General features: G+C 42.1%; 1 protein-coding gene across 2 annotated transcripts in view; it reads right to left on the bottom strand.

Moving 5' to 3' along the window:
• Nucleotides 1-19,359, bottom strand: part of MYO1F (myosin IF) — a 54,385-nt gene extending 35,026 nt beyond the window's left edge. Inside the window, exon 1 of one of the 2 annotated variants that reach the window (XM_074205055.1) lies at nucleotides 15,584-19,359. In XM_074205055.1, the coding sequence (XP_074061156.1) occupies nucleotides 15,584-15,586 (3 nt within the window). In that variant the 5' untranslated portion in view covers nucleotides 15,587-19,359. The remainder of the gene's footprint in view (nucleotides 1-15,583) is intronic. The other variant, XM_074205054.1, reaches the window with a different exon arrangement.
• Nucleotides 19,360-20,308: the final 949 nt, after the last annotated feature.

Below are 20,308 nucleotides of genomic sequence, written 5' to 3' on the forward strand. Positions count from 1 at the left end.
AACATGATTAATATGGATATATGTTTAATATAGTTATAAATGTATAATTAGATTCGATTGCTTTCTGTTAGGGAGAGGGAGGGAGAAAAATGTGAAACTCAAAACTTACAAAAAAAGAGGCTATCTTTGCATATAGCTAGGAAAATAAATAAATAAAACATGTAAATAAAGAACGAAATCTATGCCTCTATGGATGCCTAAACAAGGCAGCATTCAACCGAACAATGGAGAGGGTAACTTGAAGAGTTCTCAAATAAAAGAGGGGATCAGGGGAGGCTTCATAGAGCAGGTGGCATCTGAGTCACTCTCCCTCCTCATCTCTGCTTCCTTCCTTGGCTGCCTTTAAGACTCAGCTTAAATGTCTCCATCTGCAAGAGGCCTTTCCCCTGACTCCTCCATCCTTTCCCCTCCCCAAGTGCCTTTCCTCTGGGATTGCCTTCCATTTCTGCTGTATACAAAACTGCTTTATGCAAAATTTCAGTGAAAATGTAATTGAATTAAGCGCTTACTATATGCCATCACATGCAATTTACTTTAATGCACACACATCACACACATAAATGCATACACACATACTTACACACACTGTGTCTGGCACATAGTAAGAGCTTAATTAATGCTTACAGATTGACTGAAGGAGAGAAGGATGTTCACAGAAGGAGATAAACAGGGAGCTTGTTCTCTAGGCATGGGTGAATGATTGCCTTCACAAATTCACAGATGCAAAAAGAAGCCAGGTGAAGAATCAGGGAGAGGAGAGGAGTCTGGGAATTATAAGGAAGAGATCTTAGGAACCTTAAGTACTATAAACACATGGACCCTCCTCCTCCTCATCATATTAGGTTTTCCCATTTTGCCAAAGACAGAAGTGCAGGGGCTACTATTCTTGGACCCAATAGGTAAAGCCCATTGGCTTATAATCCTCAAGGCTCAAGGATCCATCAGCCTCAGTTTCTTCAGAATTAGTCTTATAGGCATGTACCATCCATCTATGAATTATTATTTTAAGTATAATAAAATAAAAATAAGCAACATTAAAACAAAGTGCTAAATACCCCTCCCCCAATATAATGAGAAAAGCTAAGTAAATCTTCTGGAAAATTCTAAATGAAACCGAGACAGAATAAGTTTCTTCTAAAAACTGATTATAACCAGCTAAACTTAAGCTCTGTGACTACAAGCATCTGTGGAAGACATAGATCCAAAGTTGAGTGCAGCCCCAACTCTGCAATGAGGGAGTAGAAGTTGAGTTCTCTTGAAATGTTATTAGGGAGAAGATTTAAATGAGAAACCTTCCCTACCCATTGTAGTTTTACTTGTTCCCTAATTCCCTCAGAAGGGATCAGGATGACATGTGATTTTTTTATTATTATTTTTTCATTTTTTTTGTGTTTTTTCCAATGAAAGATTTTATTTATTTTGAGTTTTACAAATTTACCCCTATTCTTGCTTCCCTCCCCCATCCCCCACAGAAGGCAGTCTGTTAGTCTTTACATTGTTTCCATGGAATGGAATGGAATGATCTAAGTTGAATGTGATAGAGAGAAATCATATCTTCAAGGAAGAAAAAAATAAAGCATAAGAGATAGCAAAATTATATGATAATGGGTTTTTTCTAAATTGAAGATAATAGTCCTTGGTCTTTGTTCAAACTCCACAATTCTTTCTCTGAATACAGATGGCATTCTCCATTGTAGAGAGCCCCAAATTGTCCCTGATTGTTGCACTGATCATCACCCCCATGTTGCTGTTAGGGTGTACAGTGTTTTTCTGGTTCTCCTCATCTTGCTCAGCATCAGTTCATGTAAATCCTTCCATGCTTCCTTGAATTCCCATCCTTCCTGGTTTCTTTCTTTTTTTGGGGGGTTAATATGACTTCATTTATACATTACTAAAATATTCTTGTTTAAGCTTAAACATAATACCCCCTCCCCCACAAAAATTCATGAGAAATAAAGTAAAAGAAAGTATTTTTTAAATTTTTAAAATGAATTTTCGACCTCCTCAATGGGTTGTTGTTGCTGATTGTCCTTGGTGAGTGAACGAATGAAAAATGACTTACGTTTACTATATGTTAGCTACTGTTTTTAGTAATGAGGATAAAAATATGAGCAAATAAGATCATCCATTCCCTCAAAGAGCTTATATTCTAATAGGGGAAGACAGTACATAGAGAGAAGCTGAATAAACAAGGTAGGGAAAGGTGTTTTGGATAAAGAAGTCAGAGGGAATGGTGATTAGAGTCACAGGATAATTAATTAAAATGCTCTTTCCAAGAATGTTTTTTGACTTTATGGTTACCCATCTCAGAGTAAGATGAGAAAGGGGGTTTAGTACAGTAGTACAGAGGAAGCAGAGATGGGTGGAGTTGAGCAAAAGGTGAAGATGTTTATCCTTCTCTCTCTCTCTCTCTCTCTCTCTTTTAGGTTTTTGCAAGGCAATGGGGTTAAGTAGCTTGCCCAAGGCCACATAGCTAGGTAATTATTAAGTGTCTGAGGCCGGATTGCAACTCAGGTACTCTTGCCTCCAGGACTGGTGCTCTATCCATTGTGCCACCTAGCCGCCCCTTATCCTTCATTCTCAAAGAAAACCAAAACATCAGAGTGGTAGGTGATGCCATGACACTTAAATGAACTGGATTTAGGTGAGGGAGAGTTGTGCTCAGTCACCAGCCTTACTTTCTCCTTTGGAGCCATCTGGATCCAGTGGTCAGATATGAATCAGGATACCTGGATATGGCCCCATGTATGACTGTGGATTGAAACCCTTTCCAAGGGTTGTCCATTTGTTATCCCTTGCCCTTGCCATATGACTAGCTTATTTCCTTTCCTGATCATGCATCTTTCCTATGCTCTCCCTTATGCTGCTTCTCTGTATTATTCTTTATTGCTAAGACAGCACAGCTGGTTTGCACACCAAATGGCCCTCTTTGTTGCCCTTTATATGACCTGTAATTTTGGTTTTCAGAGGCTAATTTTGGTATTCCATGACTCATAACTCTATAGCGTCACTGGAAGGATATTGGTATTTTTAAAAAAAAATGCCTCTTTATTTCAGGGACAGGCATAGGGTAGGAGTTAACTAAATGCACTGAGCATTTTTTCAAAGACCTCCTCTCCTCCGATTCTAGGTCCACCTTTCCCTTCATAACAATTCAAGTTATGTTTTATGGGACCAGTTTTATTTTGTTGTTCAGTCATTTTCAGTTGTGTCTGACCCTTCATGACAAAGATACTGAAGTGGTTTAACATGTCCTTCTCTAGCTCATTTTACAGATGAAGAAACTGAGGCAGAGTTAGGTGACTTGCCCAGTGTCCCACAATTAGTAAGCATCTGAGATCACTCTATCTACCATATCCACTCTAGCCAATGTTGCCATGACATCAGCTCCCTGATGTCATGATCTTCGAGAACAAAGGACAAAAGACAACGACAACCACTATCCACCACCAGTTTGATAGGGGCCTCGTAGTCTGCATTCTTTATCCACTTGGTTTTTACTATGTAGATAGTTAGGCTGAACTCATCTGAGTTTGGTAAAGGTGAATGATGAATAGAGAGATGAAGGTGATTTACAGGGGATAATAGTGAGCAGAGGAGACTGTTCGTGACTGACTGAATGAAAAATGACTTATTAAGTTTACTATATATTAGGTACTGTGCTTAGGAATGAGGATAAAAATACAAGCAAGATCATCCTTCAAAGAGCTTATATTCTAATTGGGGAAGACAGGACATATAAGAGAAAATGAATGAACAAGCTAGGGAAGGGTGTTTTGGACAAAGAAGTTAGAGGGAATGATGATTGAAGTCAGGATAATTAAAATTCTCTTTCCAAGAATGGTCTTTATGATTACCCATCTCAAAGCTAGAGTTAGAATGGGCACTTGGTACAGTAGTACAGAGAAAGCAGAAATGGGTGGAGTTGAGCAAAGGGGTGTGAGAGTGATGATGCTTGATTCTCAAAGAAAATCATGCCATCAGGGAAATGATGCCATGACAAGCAAGTAAGTTGGATGTGAGTGAGGGGGCTGTGCTGTCATTAGTCTCACTTTGTCCTCCAGATCTGTCTGGGTCCAGTAGCCAGATATGGATCAGGATGACTAGAGATGGTGAGGTAGTAGGGGTTAAGTGACTTGACCAATGTCACACAACTAATAAATATCTGAAGCTGGATTTGAGCTTAGATCCGCCTGAATCCAGAGCTGGAGCTCTATCCACTGTGCCTCCTAGCTAGCTATAATTGGATTGAGGTTAAAGCAGGAAGTAACCACTCTGAGGGCAAGGATCAAATCACTTTTGTCTTAGCATCCCCATCATCTGGCTTGGGAGTAGCCTTGTGGAAGTCACACCACAGCTAAATGATTGTTGACTGGGGCAGCAGGTGGTGCAGGGGGGATAGAGCACCAGCCCTGGAGTCAGGAGTACCTGGGTTCAAATCCGACCTCAGACACAATAATTACCTAGCTGTGTGGCCTTGGGCAAGCCACTTAACCCCATCCGCCTTGCAAAAACCTAAAATTAAAAAAATGAACTTAAATGCTTGTTGATGAATGAATTGTGAATAGAGAAGAGGGGGGAGTAGGAAACTGAGTTCCAAAGTAACAAAGAGCATTCCTAGGGGGTGAGGGAACAGTTACCAAGTTCTGCAGATCTATGCTGCTTTCCCAAGTCTCCTAGATCCTGTCCAAAGAGTTTCTTAGAACTGACCACTCTTGACTGAAGCTACTCTCACTTCTCTGTCCTCCTCATCCCAGACTTATCTCATGCTCCCAGGGCTCCCCACCCTTTTCTCTCTATTCCAGACTCATGTCTGCCCACTGATGTGGAGCAGTGTGAATGACACTGGGCTCAGATATGGCAGAGTCTTAGGTTCAAGCACTGACTTTTCCATTTACTGCCCAGGGTAACTGTGAGAGAGTAATTTCCCCTCTCTAAGCCATTAAATGGGGATGAGAACATTGGGAAACTGCTTTGCAAAATTTAAGGACACGAAGAAGACATACGAAGAGGAAAAAGACTAGGAATATGAGACACTATTAATATTACATTTTTTTTGGATATGTTGTTTGGTTTTCCTGAATTTCTCTCAGCAAAAGAAAGCAATACAACAGATTATTATTATTATTATTTTGGTTTTTGCAAGGCAATGGGGTTAAGTGGCTTTCCTAAGGCCACACAGCTAGGCAATTATTAAGTGTCTGAATCTGGATTTGAACTCAGGTCCTCCTGACTCCAGGGCCAGTGCTCTACACTGTACCACCTATCTGCCCCTACAAATTATTTTTTAAAAAACTCACACCTCTCCTATGCTCTATGATTATTCTCATTGGGGAAATTTTAGGCACTAATGTGGCCTTAGGGGGTACACTAAACAACACACTTGAGTCAGATCTGCCTGTTCCTGGCTGCCTGGTTGTCCCTATCACTGAGGATGCCCCAGTGCCCTCCCAACTGGATCTCTGCCTTTATCTTCTTAAGGGCTTTTGGCAAGGCAACTCGGGGCAGTTTCCTTCACTCCAACTCCAACTCTGTGCTTGATGTAGTTTGTATATATTTAGAAGCACCAAAGGCAATAGCCTCAGTTATTACATTATCTTCTACTGATTATTGGGCTTTCATCTTTGCTCTATCATCTTTTGCCTAGTTTCATTCTTATTACTGTAATAGGGGTTTGGCTCCTGCCCAGATCTACTAATATGGAGTTACCCAGATGGGAGGCGCTGACCACCTCCCTCCCGCCCTCTTAGGTGATCTGGCCAGGTGCCAAACCCCGACTACATTTGTTTACAGGTTATATCTTGTCTATGAGAGCAAGTGAGGCCAAGACTATGTGAAATGATTGGAAGTTTTTTTTCCTTTCCTTTCTTTCTTTTTTTTTCTTCTTTTTTCTTCCTTCTTTCCTTTCCTTTCCTTTCCTTTCCTTTCCTTTCCTTTCCTTTCCTTTCCTTTCCTTTCCTTTCCTTTCCTTTCCTTTCCTTTCCTTTCCTTTCCTTTCCTTTCCTTCTTTCCCTCCCTTTGGTTCTCTCTTTCTTTTTCTTTTCTTTCTTCTCCTTCCTTCCTTCTCTCCTTCCTTCTTTCTCTCTTTCTTTCTTTCTTTCTTTCTTTCTTTCTTTCTTTCTTTCTTTCTTTCTTTCTTTCTTTCTCCTTTTTTGTTGCTGAAAAAACTGGGGGAGGACTTTTCAGGTCTCAAATCTTCTGCCCAGGGAAGGAAGGGAGGTGGTTCTCAGATGAGAAGTACCCCTGCCAATACTAACTCTAAAAGCTCTTAATGTCATTGATTATAAGATCATGGATTTAAAGCCAGAAGGGACCAATTTGAGGCCCTTTAAACAAACCTCTTTATTTTGAAGATGCAGAAACTTAGATTAGGTAAAGTGACTGGCCCAAAGTCACACAGATGGTAAATGAAAGATAAAAGGAGACAATATTTCCAAAGTACTTTGCAAACTTTAAAGCCTTATCATCATCATCCAGGATTCACCAGGGCCCCAAAGGAACCTTCACACACCCTCTGTCCTCTCCCACAACCATTAATCCATCAATAATTCATTTGTCTTCAACAAACATTTGATTATTTGTAATGAGGTCTATCTATATCTTGTTTCTAGTGGCTGTTTGTAGGTTGATTCCCCCATTTAACTCCTTAGAGTCTTTTACTTTTATTTTTAACTTCAGTTACAAATACAGTGTATGGTTCCATAGGTGCTGACTGATCTGAATCTATAAACACTGATTGAGCACCAAGTATGTGCAAAGCCCTCCAGAGGGCTTCCCATTCCACTGGGAGGATCCACTATAAACCCAAGCAGAGTAGAAGGAAGATGGCAGAGCACCCTCTAGTGTTAAATCACTAATACTGTAGTATCAGTGGAGGATTAAAGGAGGTTGGAAGTGGGGGGAGAGGCAGATGACAACTCGAAGAAAGAAAGAAACTTAACAATTGGAAGCTAACTGTGATGATGTTTGTCCTTCATTCTCAAAGAAGACCATGACATCAGGGAGGTGATTCTATGACAAGCACATGAATTGAATTTGTGTGAGGTGGGGAGGAGCTGTACTAAGTCACCAGTCTCATTTTCTCCTCTGGAGCCATCTGAGTCCAGTGACCAGATATGAATCAGGATGATTGGAGATGGTCCTGGATGCGAGGCAATCGGGGATGTGTGATTTGCCCAAGGACACACAGCTAGTAAGTGTCTGAGGTCGAATTTGAACTTAGATCTCCTGACTTTAGGGCCTGCACTCTCCCCCACTTTGCCATCTAGGTGTCCCAATAAGCTAGCTTTGAGGGCAGAAAGAAAGACTCTGGGATGACATAATTGCTGTCTATGGAGGAAGGATTAACTTTGTTCAGTTTGGTCACACAGGGAACATGGGTAGAAATAGAAGAGGTGATGAGTTCCCCTCAATAGAAGACTTCAAGCAGAGACTTGGTGACCACTTGGTGCACTTCCTATATGTCAGGCATCTACTAAGTGAATTTCTGTGCTGGCATGGGGTTTACTCGATTCTGGGATTCATAAATGAATGACTTCATCCTCCACTAGGCTTTGAGGGGGGCCAGGGATGGATAAGACCCAGTCCATGCCTACCAGGAGTATACCGGCTTATGAAGGGATGTGCTTGTAAATGTTTAACAGCTGGTTCTCTGAGTGGAAAGATCATTCAATAAATATTTATTAAGAACCTACTAAGTGCTAAGTATTGAGGATACAAAAAAAAGCAAGCAAAAACAGACCCAACCTTAAGGAGTTTACAATATAATGAAGGAGAAAACAAACAAGTAAATATGCACAAACTATATGCAAGATAAGTTTAAGAAAGGGAGAGCACTATAATTAAAAGGGGTTGGGAAGATCTCTAGCAGAAGGTGGTATTTTCAGGCTTGAAAGAAGCAAGGAAAGCCAGAAGGCAGAGAAAAGGAGAAAGAGAATTCCAGGCACTGGAGACAGACCAAGAAAATGCCCAGAGCCCAAGAGATGAGAACAGCCAGGAGATCAGTATCTTAAGAATGAAAAAAAAATATAAAATACACATTTACATTTAATTTGCATTCTTAACATCAACACTTTCTTAAGTTTCACCAACCAGCAAACAATAAACCAAACCCTTTGCTCTAAACTAAACATTTTAAATGAGGAGCTGGTTAGAGCTGATTCCAGCACATCCTTGTCCCTCTGTGGGAGGGTCAGGGGAGGTGTGGAAGAGAATCTGGGTTTTGAGTTTTGAATATTAGGGAGAATGTGAAAATCATTCAGAAATAAAAGAGGTACAGTTAGTCCTATGTTAGTTTCAGAGTAAAGAAAAAACTCTTAGAGCAGAAATTTTCAATTTTCAATCCTTTTTTATATATTCTAAACCTTTTTAGCTGTTAGGATGAGCCTCTTCTCAGAATAGCATTTCAGGGAGAACCAACTAAATTGAAAACCAGGTATCAAAAATGGTTGGTTTGCTTTCTGGAGAGAAATTTGGAGCTATGCCCAAAGGGCAACAAAAATGAGCATACCCTTTGATCCAGCATACCACACTCCTCAGTCTGAAGAGATGATGAAAAAGGGTAAAAACATCACTTGTAGAAAAATATTCATAGCAGCCCTGTTTGTGGTGGCAAAGAATTGGAAATCAAGTAAATGTCCTTCAATTGGGGAATGGCTTAGCAAACTGTGGCATATGTATGTTATAGAACACTATTGTTCTATTAGAAACTAGGAGGGATGGGAATTCAGGGAATCCTGGGGGGATTTGCATGAACTGATGCTGAGTGAGATGAGCAGAGCCAGAAAAACGCTGTACACACTGACAGCAACATGGGGGCAATGATCAACCTTGATGGACTTGCTCGTTCCATCAGTGCAACAATCAAGAACAATTTAGGGCTGTCTGCAATGGAGAATACCAGCTACATCCAGAGAAAGAATTGTGGAGTTTGAACAAAGACTAAGGACTATTACCTTAAATTTAGGGAAAAAAACCTGATATCTTATTGTCTGATCTTGCTATCTCTTATATTTTTTGTTTTTTCCTTAAGGATATGATTTCTCTCACTTCACACTCAATTTGGATCAATGTACAACATAGAAACAAAGTAAAGACTGACATATTGCTTTCTGTGGGGGGCTGGGGGAGGGAAGTAAGATGGGGGAAAATTGTAAAACTCAAATAAAATCTTTAATAAAAGAAAAAAAAATTAAAAATGGTAGGTTTGGTTTTTGAAAGCTCATCCCTACAGATACTGGGAATTTGCCTCACCAATTTGAAAGCTCTTAGAGCACTCTAAGTCACTAAATGAGTACTTTTGAAAAAAAAAAAAAGAAAATTCTTAGACCCCACCCAGGTAAAGGACCCTCTCTTAGAGGTTACCTAGTCTAACCCCTCCATTTACAGAGGAGGAAATTGGGGCCCAGGCTCAGCTTCCTCTCCCCCTTCTTCATGCCACTCCTCCCCCCGACAAAGGACACTTCTTAGCTTTGGTTGCCTCTTTCATTCCCTATTTTGCTGGGGAATAAAACCTTCCTGGTTTCTGTTTTTTTCTCCCAGGTATATACCCTGGTCCATGGTGTCCTGGGGTTTAGAGACATTGGTTCTTGTATGAGTTATCCACAAGTGCCTTTTCCTTCCTGAGAAACATCACAGTCCTCAAATGGGCCAGGGGAAGTCCTTTCTGGAGCTAAATCCTATCTTGTTGGATGGGACAGAAACCACTCATGGCCCAGGAGGGACAAGACCTATTATGATGGACAGGACCACTGGATTTGGATTTAGAGGATTTTGGTCAGCATTGTTGCTCCACCCTGCCTGCCTGTAGGACTAATTTTGTGAAGCAACTTCCCTTGGCCTCTCAACAAGTGAAGACTCATAGATTCAGAATAAGTCAGAAGGAAATTTAGAGGTCATTTAGTCCAGCCTCCGTATTTTACAGAAGAAACTAAAGGTTTTATGATCTCAAAAGGGCTTGCATAAATAATAATAGGTAGCACGTATACAGCACTTTGAGCTCTTTATATGTGTTATCTCATTTGATCCTTACAGCTACCCTGTGAGTCAGTTATCATTATGATTCCCATTTTACAGATGAAGAAACTGAGTCCCAGAGAAGTTAATTGACTTGCTCAAAATCACATACACAGTAAATGTCTTGGGCAGGATTTAATCACAGGCCTTCCTGGCTCAAGTTCCGTGTCCTATCTCATCCACCCTCTTGCTAGTTTGTGGTCAAACCATAGAAGCTGAACCTAGATCAGCTTCTGGGGACACACTGAGCTTCCCAGCTAGGAGACTTCAGGGGCACTCACTTACTTGGGAGATACACACTATAGTGGTGAGTTGTTGAAAACCCTTTTTGATAGAGAGGACAGGCCTGGGGAGAATGAGGGAGAAAAAAGAAGGAAGGTCTGGAAAAAGAGGTTGTGGTCACAGTTGACTACAAGCTAGATGAGTCAACCAAACTGGGGGTGTTGTGAAAGGAGGACAGCTGTGAGTGAGAAGGGTTAGCAGCAGTGGGTGAAGGGAAGGGCAGGAAGTCAGTAACTCCCCCACCCCCTTCACCCATCTTCATGACTCTGGACCAACTTGGGTCATGGCACTTTCCAGACTGAAAAAGCCCCAGATGAGCTTCTTTGAAGGCCATCCTCATCCCCTATGTTTAAAATAAGCTTCTCCTCTCAACTCTCTCTTTTGAATTTCCTCCCTTCCTTTAAGACTCAGCTCAGGTATGCCTTTCTTAAGCCTTCTTTTCCCCTTCTTTCCTTTTCCCCAAAGTAGTCTTTCTCTCCTCTCATTTCTCATAATACTTTGAGCATTGACACCAATCTAAATTGTATCAGTGCCATTGGTGTATTTCTCTTCAACAGTCCAGTGAGAACTCTTCTGTTTACTTCTTTGTCCAGCCCTAGGCCGTTACCCTCAGAATCCCATTCCTGTTATACCCCTCTCTTAGGGCCCACCTTCATTCTCTTTGTTGTCCCCTTCCCACCATGCAAAGGTGAAGGTCAACTCTCTGGGAGATGGATCACCCGTTCCCTGTTGCAACTTCACCCAAGTGGGGCAGATTGTTTATCTCTACTCCTTTCCTCTTCCCTGGCCTCCATGCTCATTCCTACAGATACTGGGAATTTGTCCCAGAAGCAAGAATTGTTAACTCCAGCTTCAAGCACAGCTATGATTATTCCCTTTGAACAAGTGTTGAAACTGAGGCCTAGAGTGATTAAGTGCTTTTTTCTCCAAGTCATATCCAGTATAATAGGCAGTTTGACTAGCAGTGAACAGGTATATGGGAGGAGCCAGAAGCCAAGGCCAGGTTGGGTGTGGCCTCCCTGGGATCGAGGGTGACTGATCTTCTGGGGAGCCTCAGGACCGGCCTCCCCCGCTTCCCACCCCCCAACTCCTGGGGCTACTGTGGATGATGAACAAAGAATAAGAAAGAGCCACTTCCTTCCGTCCTGCTGCCCGCAGCCTGGGCCAAGCTGGGGGGAAGTCTTGCAGAGTGGCCCCTGCCTTGGGGAGATGCTGTTGTGGCTGCTGTGCCTCGGTCTTCCTTACTCTTGGGCTCCGGGCCAGCCCCACCCTACTTCTTGCCTCTGAAGGAAAAGCTAAAAAGCTCTAGGTTCCTACAGCCTGTGTAGGGAGAGATCCCCATAGGAAGAGATTTACCTCTCATCAGCCCATTCTGACATTCCTGGTCCCTAATTAAACCCATTCTCCCTAATTCAGCTCCATCCTACCCTTCCTGCTGCCCCTCCTAGTCTGAGACATAGGGGAGAAGGGAGGCAAGAGGCAACATAGCAGAAAAGCAAAAACAAAGAATCTTTGACTAAGAACCTACCATGTGCCTGATGCTTTATGAATCTCTCATTTGATCCTCAAAGGAATCTTGGGAGTAAGCTCCATTTTACATGGAGGTTAAATGATTGGCTAATAAGTATAGTGAGGTCTGATTTGAACTCAGGTCTTTCTGATTCTACTGCACTACCTAGCTGCCTGGGTAGACTGGAAAGAATACAGGATTTGGAGTCTGTGTGTGTGTGTGTGTGTGTGTGTGTGTGTGTGTGTCTGATGGGGGGAAGGTCATCAGCTCTCTGACTTCCACCAGGCCCTTTTGTTTCAGGGTAAACTGTAAGATAGTGACAAGTAGTTTTGGGGAACCTGCCTCAATAGATTATTGGGAGAAGCTAAGAGCTTTGCAGCCTTCAAAGTGTTACTTGTCCCATGGTGTCACCATCAGTGCCTTCAGAGATACTCTTAAACATTCCCTCAGTCACAGAAAATCTAAGCTGAAGGACTGTCAATAATCAAGTATTCTTTTCATGCTCAGTATATGTCTTGGCAAAGTTATTGGAGTGGTTTGCCATTTCCTTTTCCAAACCATTTTATGAATGAGGAAACTGAGGCAAACAGGATTAAGTGTGGATCCTGGCAAGTCTTTTAACTTTGTTTAGCCTTGGTCTCTTAATAACAAAACTGGCCTAATAATTGCATCTACTGTCAACCCATAGCCCTTAAGAAATTTAAAATGGTATGTAAATATTACGTGGATCTACACATCATTATTATTATTATTATTGAATACAAAAGTGAGAGAGTTTTTGTACAAAGAATGTCAGGGATGTGAAGATGATGGAATTCAGGACTGGAAGGGTTTTTAAAGATGATCTCTTGACCAATTCCCTAATTTTAAAGAGTAAGAAACAGAGGTGACACTCAGCTAATAGGCAGTAGAACCAAGGACTGGACTCTGCTCCTCTTGCTCCAAATCCAGTCCTTTCTGTCATATCTGCTTTTGGTAGTTGAGAAATTAGGTTATTGGAGCTCTCAGCCCTTTAGAGGATAGAATGTCAGAACTCAGAAGGAACTTAAAAAATAGACCATCAAAACTGGGAGGGGCCTGAGAACAGTGGTTTCTAACTCAAATAGAAACAGGGTTACAAAAGCATACATCCAAAGGATCCCTGTGGACTGCAGATAGGCTCAGATTTCTGTTTTATTATAATTTTAGTCTGACACTTTGTGCTTTAGAACACAGAATGTATCAGAGCTCGGACAGTCCTTAGAATTCAAAATGAGAGAATGTGGAGGACCAACTCTCTTATTTTACAGATGGGGAAATTGAAAAAGGAAAGGACTTGTCAAAGGTCATATGGCAAGTCCACCCCCTCTCTCTTGACTACTAGTTTTGAACACTTTCTGTTATCTCTCGCCCTCCCATCACCATTAGTTATACATATATTGGTTCTGGTCAAGAATAAAAACTGAAGTTTTTACAGTCTGTCCCCCATCAGTGTCACCATGACCACTGTTCCATCATCTTTGTCTTGCTGAAACCCGTTGTTATCAGTCCCATTGTCACTATAACTGTAGCTGTCACTGGTCTAAACCAGCCCAATCCAAGAAACTTTAAAAGCACCCCAGTATGCGCCACACACTGTGTTACAAAGGAGATAAAAATAAAAGGAGAAACTACTCTCTCCTTCATCAATAATAATTTTAGCTCACATTTAAATAGTCCTTTAAGGTTGCAAAATGCTTTACCTATGTTAATCCATTTGACCTTCACAATAATCCTGTGAGGTAGATAGTCTTAGCTATATTTTATAGATGAAGAAATTGAGGTAGAGGTTAATTGACGTGTAGTCACACAACTAGTAAATATCTAAGGCAGGATTTGAATTCAGGATCCCACATTCTACTTTGGTTGACTTCTTATCAAGGGATATCACAAAGACATTCTATTATAGACAAATAGAGCCCCAGGAGGCTCATCTTCCTGGCATGACCTCTTCTCTTCCCTCTCAGCATCCTCTGCAACCACATTCGGTGCTTCTTATTTCCTAGCTTCATTGTCAAAACAGCTGCTTTCCACTGAGTCTAGGTTAAAGAAAATGACACACTGGTTGGGTTGTCACAGCCTTCTTGTCACCTTCACCACAAATGCCACCATTAGGGTCTCTCTGTCCTGAGGTGGAGGTGAGCTCAGATATCACAGAATCAGGGCAAAGCAGAAATGGAAGCAACCAACACCTTCATTTCCTCAGCTGGATTCTCTCAGGCCCAGTGGTCTGACTGCTGTCATTCATTGTGCTTCTTGGACACTCTGTCATTTGGGGACTTAATTTCTTCTCCTCTCAGAGACCTATGTAGTCAGGTCTCCAAACCTTTGTGAACCAAGGTATATATCCCCCTCTCCTCCAAATCCCTTTTCCTCTCTTGGACAGGACTGTTAAGTCCCAAGTTTCCTCTCCTCTCAGAAATCCAAGTATGTAGCTCCAACCCTAGCTTCCTTCAGGGACCCAGATTCCCATTTCCTCAGTCCTTTTCCCCTCAAGAACCAGTCATCCTGTCCTACCCTCATCCTTCCTTAACTCTTTACAATCTTTCCCACTATTAACAAAGAAATGTGTCTGGTTAGATGAAGGGATGGAGACAACTAAAGTGAAGATTCCTCAATTTTGATTTCCACCACTGCAGCCCAGGGGGAGAAGAGAGACTGGCGTGGAGATCCCCAGAAAGTCACTGGGGGTCACAAACCAGGGAACTCAAATAACTGGACCTCAAGACAGAGCCTAGAGATCAGCTCCAACCATCCCTGCTTATACTTTCAGAGAACATCAAACAATCATTCTTAGGAAATACAACCAAGGACTTCAGGGCTGGGAAAAACCCTAGAACACAGAATGGTCAGACTGAGAAGTCAGAGAGCATTTGATCCAACCATCTCACATGACAGATGGGGAAATCAAGGAAAAGGAGAGAGTCTTTGCCCAACTTCAATAGTCAGCAGCAGATTTCAGGATGAGATTTTAGTTATCCCAGTGCCCAGCCTGATGAGTGCTATTCTCAGATCACTAGGCCTAAGGAGATCAGCATTAGGACTTTCCATGCTCTGGTGTGACAACACCAACAGTAGAGAAATAGCTATTGCTATCTCTGGTGGTTTTACTGTGGTTACAAGGATCCCATCCGTGCTGAATCCTGCTGCCAGTCACAGACACTGGCGGGGTCCTTGGGGCCAGAAGGGAGGGAGACTCTAGGGAAATCTCCTGGACAGTCCCAGGTCAGCTTCCTGGACAAACAGCAATGGCAGGATGAGCTTTGATATCTCTCTCCCCTGAAGGGGTAGCATCAGCTATCCTTGGACCAATCCCTTAAAAGTTCTGGCATTGAGCTCTCCAGGAAAGTGGACTTGAGCCCTTGGTTCACAAAACCCTTCCAGATAAATAAATTCAATCTCCCCATTTAAAACTGAGGTACCAAGTAGGGAAGGGACTCACCATAGCAATTCTGGGGGTCAATGATAGATCTGGGATTAGAACTCAGATCCTAGGCAGTCAATCAGGGGCCCCATCCTTTTCTCTTGGGTCTTGGGGAAAAGTGGGCAGACCTGGGAGAAGGCTGTCACCTGGACTAAGCAGGGATGTATCTGGGTAACGGCATACCCAGAGGTCTATATCAAGCAGGGACCGAGTCCAGAGAGGAGCCCTATGCTTTGTTGAACCTCAGACGCCCTACCAAGACAAGGTGGGGTGGGGCAGGGAGCTACCTCAAGCTGAGTCAAACTGCCCTGAGCTGCGCTGTGACAACAACTCACCATGGTGTCTGCAATTCTTGATCCCCGTGGCCCTAGGTTGGGTCCCCTGGGGTGAAGCAGGTTCAGGGGGCTCCCGGTGGGGGCTCAGACATGACCTGGTTCTGGCTCTCTGAGTAGCAGGACTGGGAGCATCAGTTCCTCTTACAAAGGCCTCTGCTCCCCCACACCCACTTCCTATCACTGGGAGGGGCAGGGCCAGGGGGGGAAGGAGCTTTTACCACAGAGGGAGCAGAAGCCTCCTCTGAGGAGGGGGCAGGTAGGCCGCCATGGGTCCTCTAGAAGTGAGGGCAGTCTTGGGACAATGACAGGATGCTAAGAGACACCTGTCTATTTCTCCTATGTTTAGTTGACTTTAAGAGCTGAAGGCAGGGCCTTGCCTTTATTTATTAAACACATGTTATTGTTGAGTTCTGTATGACTCTTTGTGACCCTATTTGGGGTTTTGGCAGAGATGCTGGTGTGGTTTGCCATTGCTTTCTCCAGCTCATTTTACAGATGAGGAAACTGAGGCAAACTGGGTGAAATGACCAGGCAAGAGTCACACAGCTAGTAAAGGACTGATTTGAACTTAGGAAGATGACTCCAGTTCAGCACTCTATCCACTGTACCACCTAGCAGCATGTGTATTAAATAGCAGATGCTCAATAGAGTCTTGTTGAATTGAATGGTGGACCCCAGAGCTCTAGGCATGTGGCACAACTCTGCTCCCTAGCAACATTTTTCAGGGTCTGGGAAGAAGCCTGGGGAAAAGGCTTAAAAAAAATGAGGATGAGGTTGGGATGATGTAACAACGATTGTCTGAAATGTGGAACCCTAATGCAGAGAATAGTGGGAAACCAGATACAATTTCTTTCTTTTCTGCTAGGGACATTCCAAGAACAAAGCGTACGTACATGGCCTGAGATCAGATGTGAGGAAGAACTTTTTTCTTCTAAAGGACCTTTTTGTGAGATTTTTCAAAACTTTTTCTCATACACAGTTTTATTTGACAATATTCCCTCCCCCCAGAAGAAGACTAGGAGGGGACCTTTCTCCCCTTGTGACTTCGGTAAGAGGCAAAGACTCAGCAAAAGGAAGTGATTTGCCTAAGCTTACATAGGAGATTAGAAGCAGAGTCTGAAGTAGAACCTGTGATGGGAATCACAAAATCCTGAGACCCAGACACCCAGAGATGGAAGGGGCTTTTGAGATGATCCGGTTCAATCCCCCTTATTTTACAGAAGGGGAAACTTAGACCCAAATTGGGGTAGGAGCTTTCTTGAGACAATGACAGTGCTAGGACTATAATTCAAACATTCTGGCTTCTAAACCAAGGGTATTGAATAAATCGATGCAAGACAAAAGTGACAGTCTCTATGTTGCCCACCCTTCCAGTTTTGCTCCCTGAGATTCTAAAGATTTCCACATGCACCTGGACTGGTTTTCAAGAGGGAGAATAAGAAATGAGAAGGACTTAGCTGAGTGTGTGATAACAATAACAGCTAAGTACTTTACAAATATTATCTCTTATGGCCAATGTGGGAATTGGTTTTTCTTGGCCATTTTTCACGTGGTCTTTTCCCGCATTTTACTTTTTGTTCTTTCTTTTCTTTTTTTTTCTGTCAAGAGGCAGAAATGAGAGTAAAAATGCTTGTTAGGGGCAGCTAGGTGGTGCATGAATAGAGCACCAGCCCTGGAGTCAGGAGGTCCTGAGTTCAAATCCGACCTCAGACACTTAATAATTACCTAGTTGTGTGACCTTGGGCAAGTCACTTAACCCCATTGCCTTACCAACCGCCCCCCATGCTTGTTAATTGAAAAAAAAATTTAAAATACTATTTCATTTTATCCTCAGATCAACCTGGGAAGTAGGTGCTGTTTTTATCCTTATTTTACAATAGAGGAAATTGAGGCAGATGACTTGCTTGAGGTAACAAAGCTAGTATCTGAGGTTGTATTTAAAGTTGGGGGCGGCTAGGTGGTGCAGTGGATAGAGCACTGGCCCTGAGTTCAAATCTGGCCTCAGACACTTAATAATTATCTAGCCATGTGGCCTTGGGCAAGCCACTTAACCCCCTTTGCCTTACAAAAACCTAAAAAAAAATAAAGTTAGGTCTTCTCCACTCCAAGTCAAGACAGAATGACAAGAGGGATTTTGAATGATTAGGACAAGAGTAGCTTTGAGTCTATTCACAAGAGTTGATACATGAGTTCTTAGGTGATGGGTTATCTTCTAAATTGTTATTCTTCCTCTAGGTTGATGTGACTGACTTGTTATGATCCCTTTGGGGGTTTTCTTGGCAGAGATATTAGAATGGTTGACCTTTTCCTTTTCCAGAACTTTTTACAGATGAGGAAACTGAGGCACAGTTACTTGCCCAGGGTAACAGATCAAATTTGAATTCAGGAAGATGAGTCTTCATATTACTTCATTTTACTTTTCCCATTCACAGTATGGAAATGAAAGCCCTTATGCATGGTGTGGGATAGAGAGTAAGTATAGATTTTCCTATAGCTATGTTACATGTCAATTAAAGAATATGTCTGATATATGCCTTTAAGCTATATGTGTGCTGGTGTCGGAAACCATTGGACCTGGAGTCAGTAAGTCTTGAACTTAAATCATACCCCTTACACTTAACAAGCTATAAGGCAGGAGGAATTATTTAAACTCTCACCCAGTTCCTTTGACCACAATAGGTCAAATGAGATAATGTACACAAAACTGCAAACTTCAAAGTGCTATCTAAAGACTTATATTATTATTTTTAGAGACAATACTGCCATCTCTTGCAACTCCTTTGAATTGCTATTACCCTCTATTGGTTTTCTCTTCACTGCCATCATCCTTTTTTCACTTAACTGCAGCAGTTATTTTGACTTCTTTCGCTCAGGATATTTGGGAGATTGCTTCAGGCTCTTTCAGTTAATTTGTGAGTCAGATACTGAGGATACCAGCCAGCATAATGAGAGTCCCTCTGCTCAAATCTATCTTTTAAATTCATTTTGCTTCCATCAACTGGCAGTGCTTTTTTGTTGTTCTTGAATCATTTCAGTTGTGTCTGATTCTCTGTGATCCCACTTGGGTTGTTTTTTTTTTTTTGGCAGAGATAGATGTTAGATTGATTTGCTTTCCTTCTCCAGTTCTTATTACAGATGAAGAAACTGAGGCAAATAAAGTGACTTGCTCAGGGTCACACATTTATTGTTTGAGAGTGAGAATCTGAGAACTCAAAAATTCTTCTGACTCCAGGACTGATTCTGTATTCACTGTATCATCTAGCTGCCCTGGTACCCCAGGTGGTGAACAAACCCAACAATCAGTTCTTTCTAAAACAGCCTTAAATTTGAGTCAGAGATAAACAAATTTTTTTCCAGTTCTCGCAATGTCCCTGAAAATTAGCCTAGATTCATGCAAAATACACTGGAGCATCATATGGCAAGATGAGAGGAAGTAGGACCCAGCTATTAATCACACATCTCCCTACACTTGTTGGGACTGAAGAGCCTCTAGTGTTGGTGTTGGATTATTACTTGTTGATTTGTGTCCTGAATTTCTGCTTATATTGACACCCCCCCCCCCTTTTTATCATTAGCTCTCCTACTTCTCTGCCTTTTTCTGCTTCATCTGGGTCTGGTTCACACCTCAAGATTGTTCTCTAGGCGCTTGGCCTTGAGTTCTCCATGCTTGACTGGCTCCTAGGCCTATATCTTCTCTGATTCCTCAGGCTGGCTCTAGCTCTTCTTGTACTCATTTTTTTTTTTTTTTTTTTTTTTTAGGTTTTTGCAAGGCAAATGGGGTTAAGTGGCTTGCCCAAGGCCACACAGCTAGGTAATTATTAAGTGTCTGAGACTGGATCTGAACCCAGGTACTCCTGACTCCAGGGCTGGTGCTTTATCCACTGCACCACCTAGCTGCCCCTCTTGTACCCATTTTTACATTGACCACTTGTTGCTGTTATGTGATATTTGGCAATTAATTAGCAATAAGAAAATGAGAAAAAACCAAAAGAAGAATGTAGTCCAAGAAGGAAAGATTAGGGAAGTACAGAATAATAGACCTGTGAGGACTTTAGAACAGAGAATATGGAATATGGAATAGTCTGAAGAGAACTCAGGCAACCCATTTGAAACTGCTCCTTTTTAGCTTTTTGTTTGGATCTTTAGGTTTTAAAGAGATGCAGCTGAAGAACTCCGAAGAAGGAAGATGGAAAATAACATAAAAGGTGACTCTGAGACTTCAAAATAGTTACACTGTGTAAGAAACCCTAAAAAGGGCAAGGTAGAGTGCATTGTAATTTTGATTCTTTTCTGGGCTTTGGGGATTAATTGTGATTTACTAGGAAACTTCAAGAAGAGAGTTTGATAGTAGAGGTGGCTTGGGATGAGTGGGGAAGCTAGGTGGTACAGTAGAGAGTGTGCTGGACCTGGAGTAAGGAGAACCTGAGTTCAAATGTAGTCTCAGACACTATCTGTATGACCTTGGGTAAGTCACTTAATCCCATTTGCCTCAACTTCATTAACTGTAAAATGACCTAAAAAAGGAAATAGTAAACGACTCCAGTATCTTCACCAAGAAAACACTGGTTGGAGTCACGAAGAGTTGGACATGGACTAATCGACTAAACAAAGCTCATTGAAATATGGTTCGAGCAGCCAGCTAGGAGTTGCATACAGTATGGGGATGATAGCAAGTCAGTGTTAAATAGTGAGGTAGTTTCTCCTCTTCCCTTTTACCCTGGAGAT

This window comes from Macrotis lagotis, chromosome X (genome assembly GCF_037893015.1).
Source record: "Macrotis lagotis isolate mMagLag1 chromosome X, bilby.v1.9.chrom.fasta, whole genome shotgun sequence".
In the NCBI taxonomy this organism is placed as follows: Eukaryota; Metazoa; Chordata; class Mammalia; order Peramelemorphia; family Peramelidae; genus Macrotis; species Macrotis lagotis.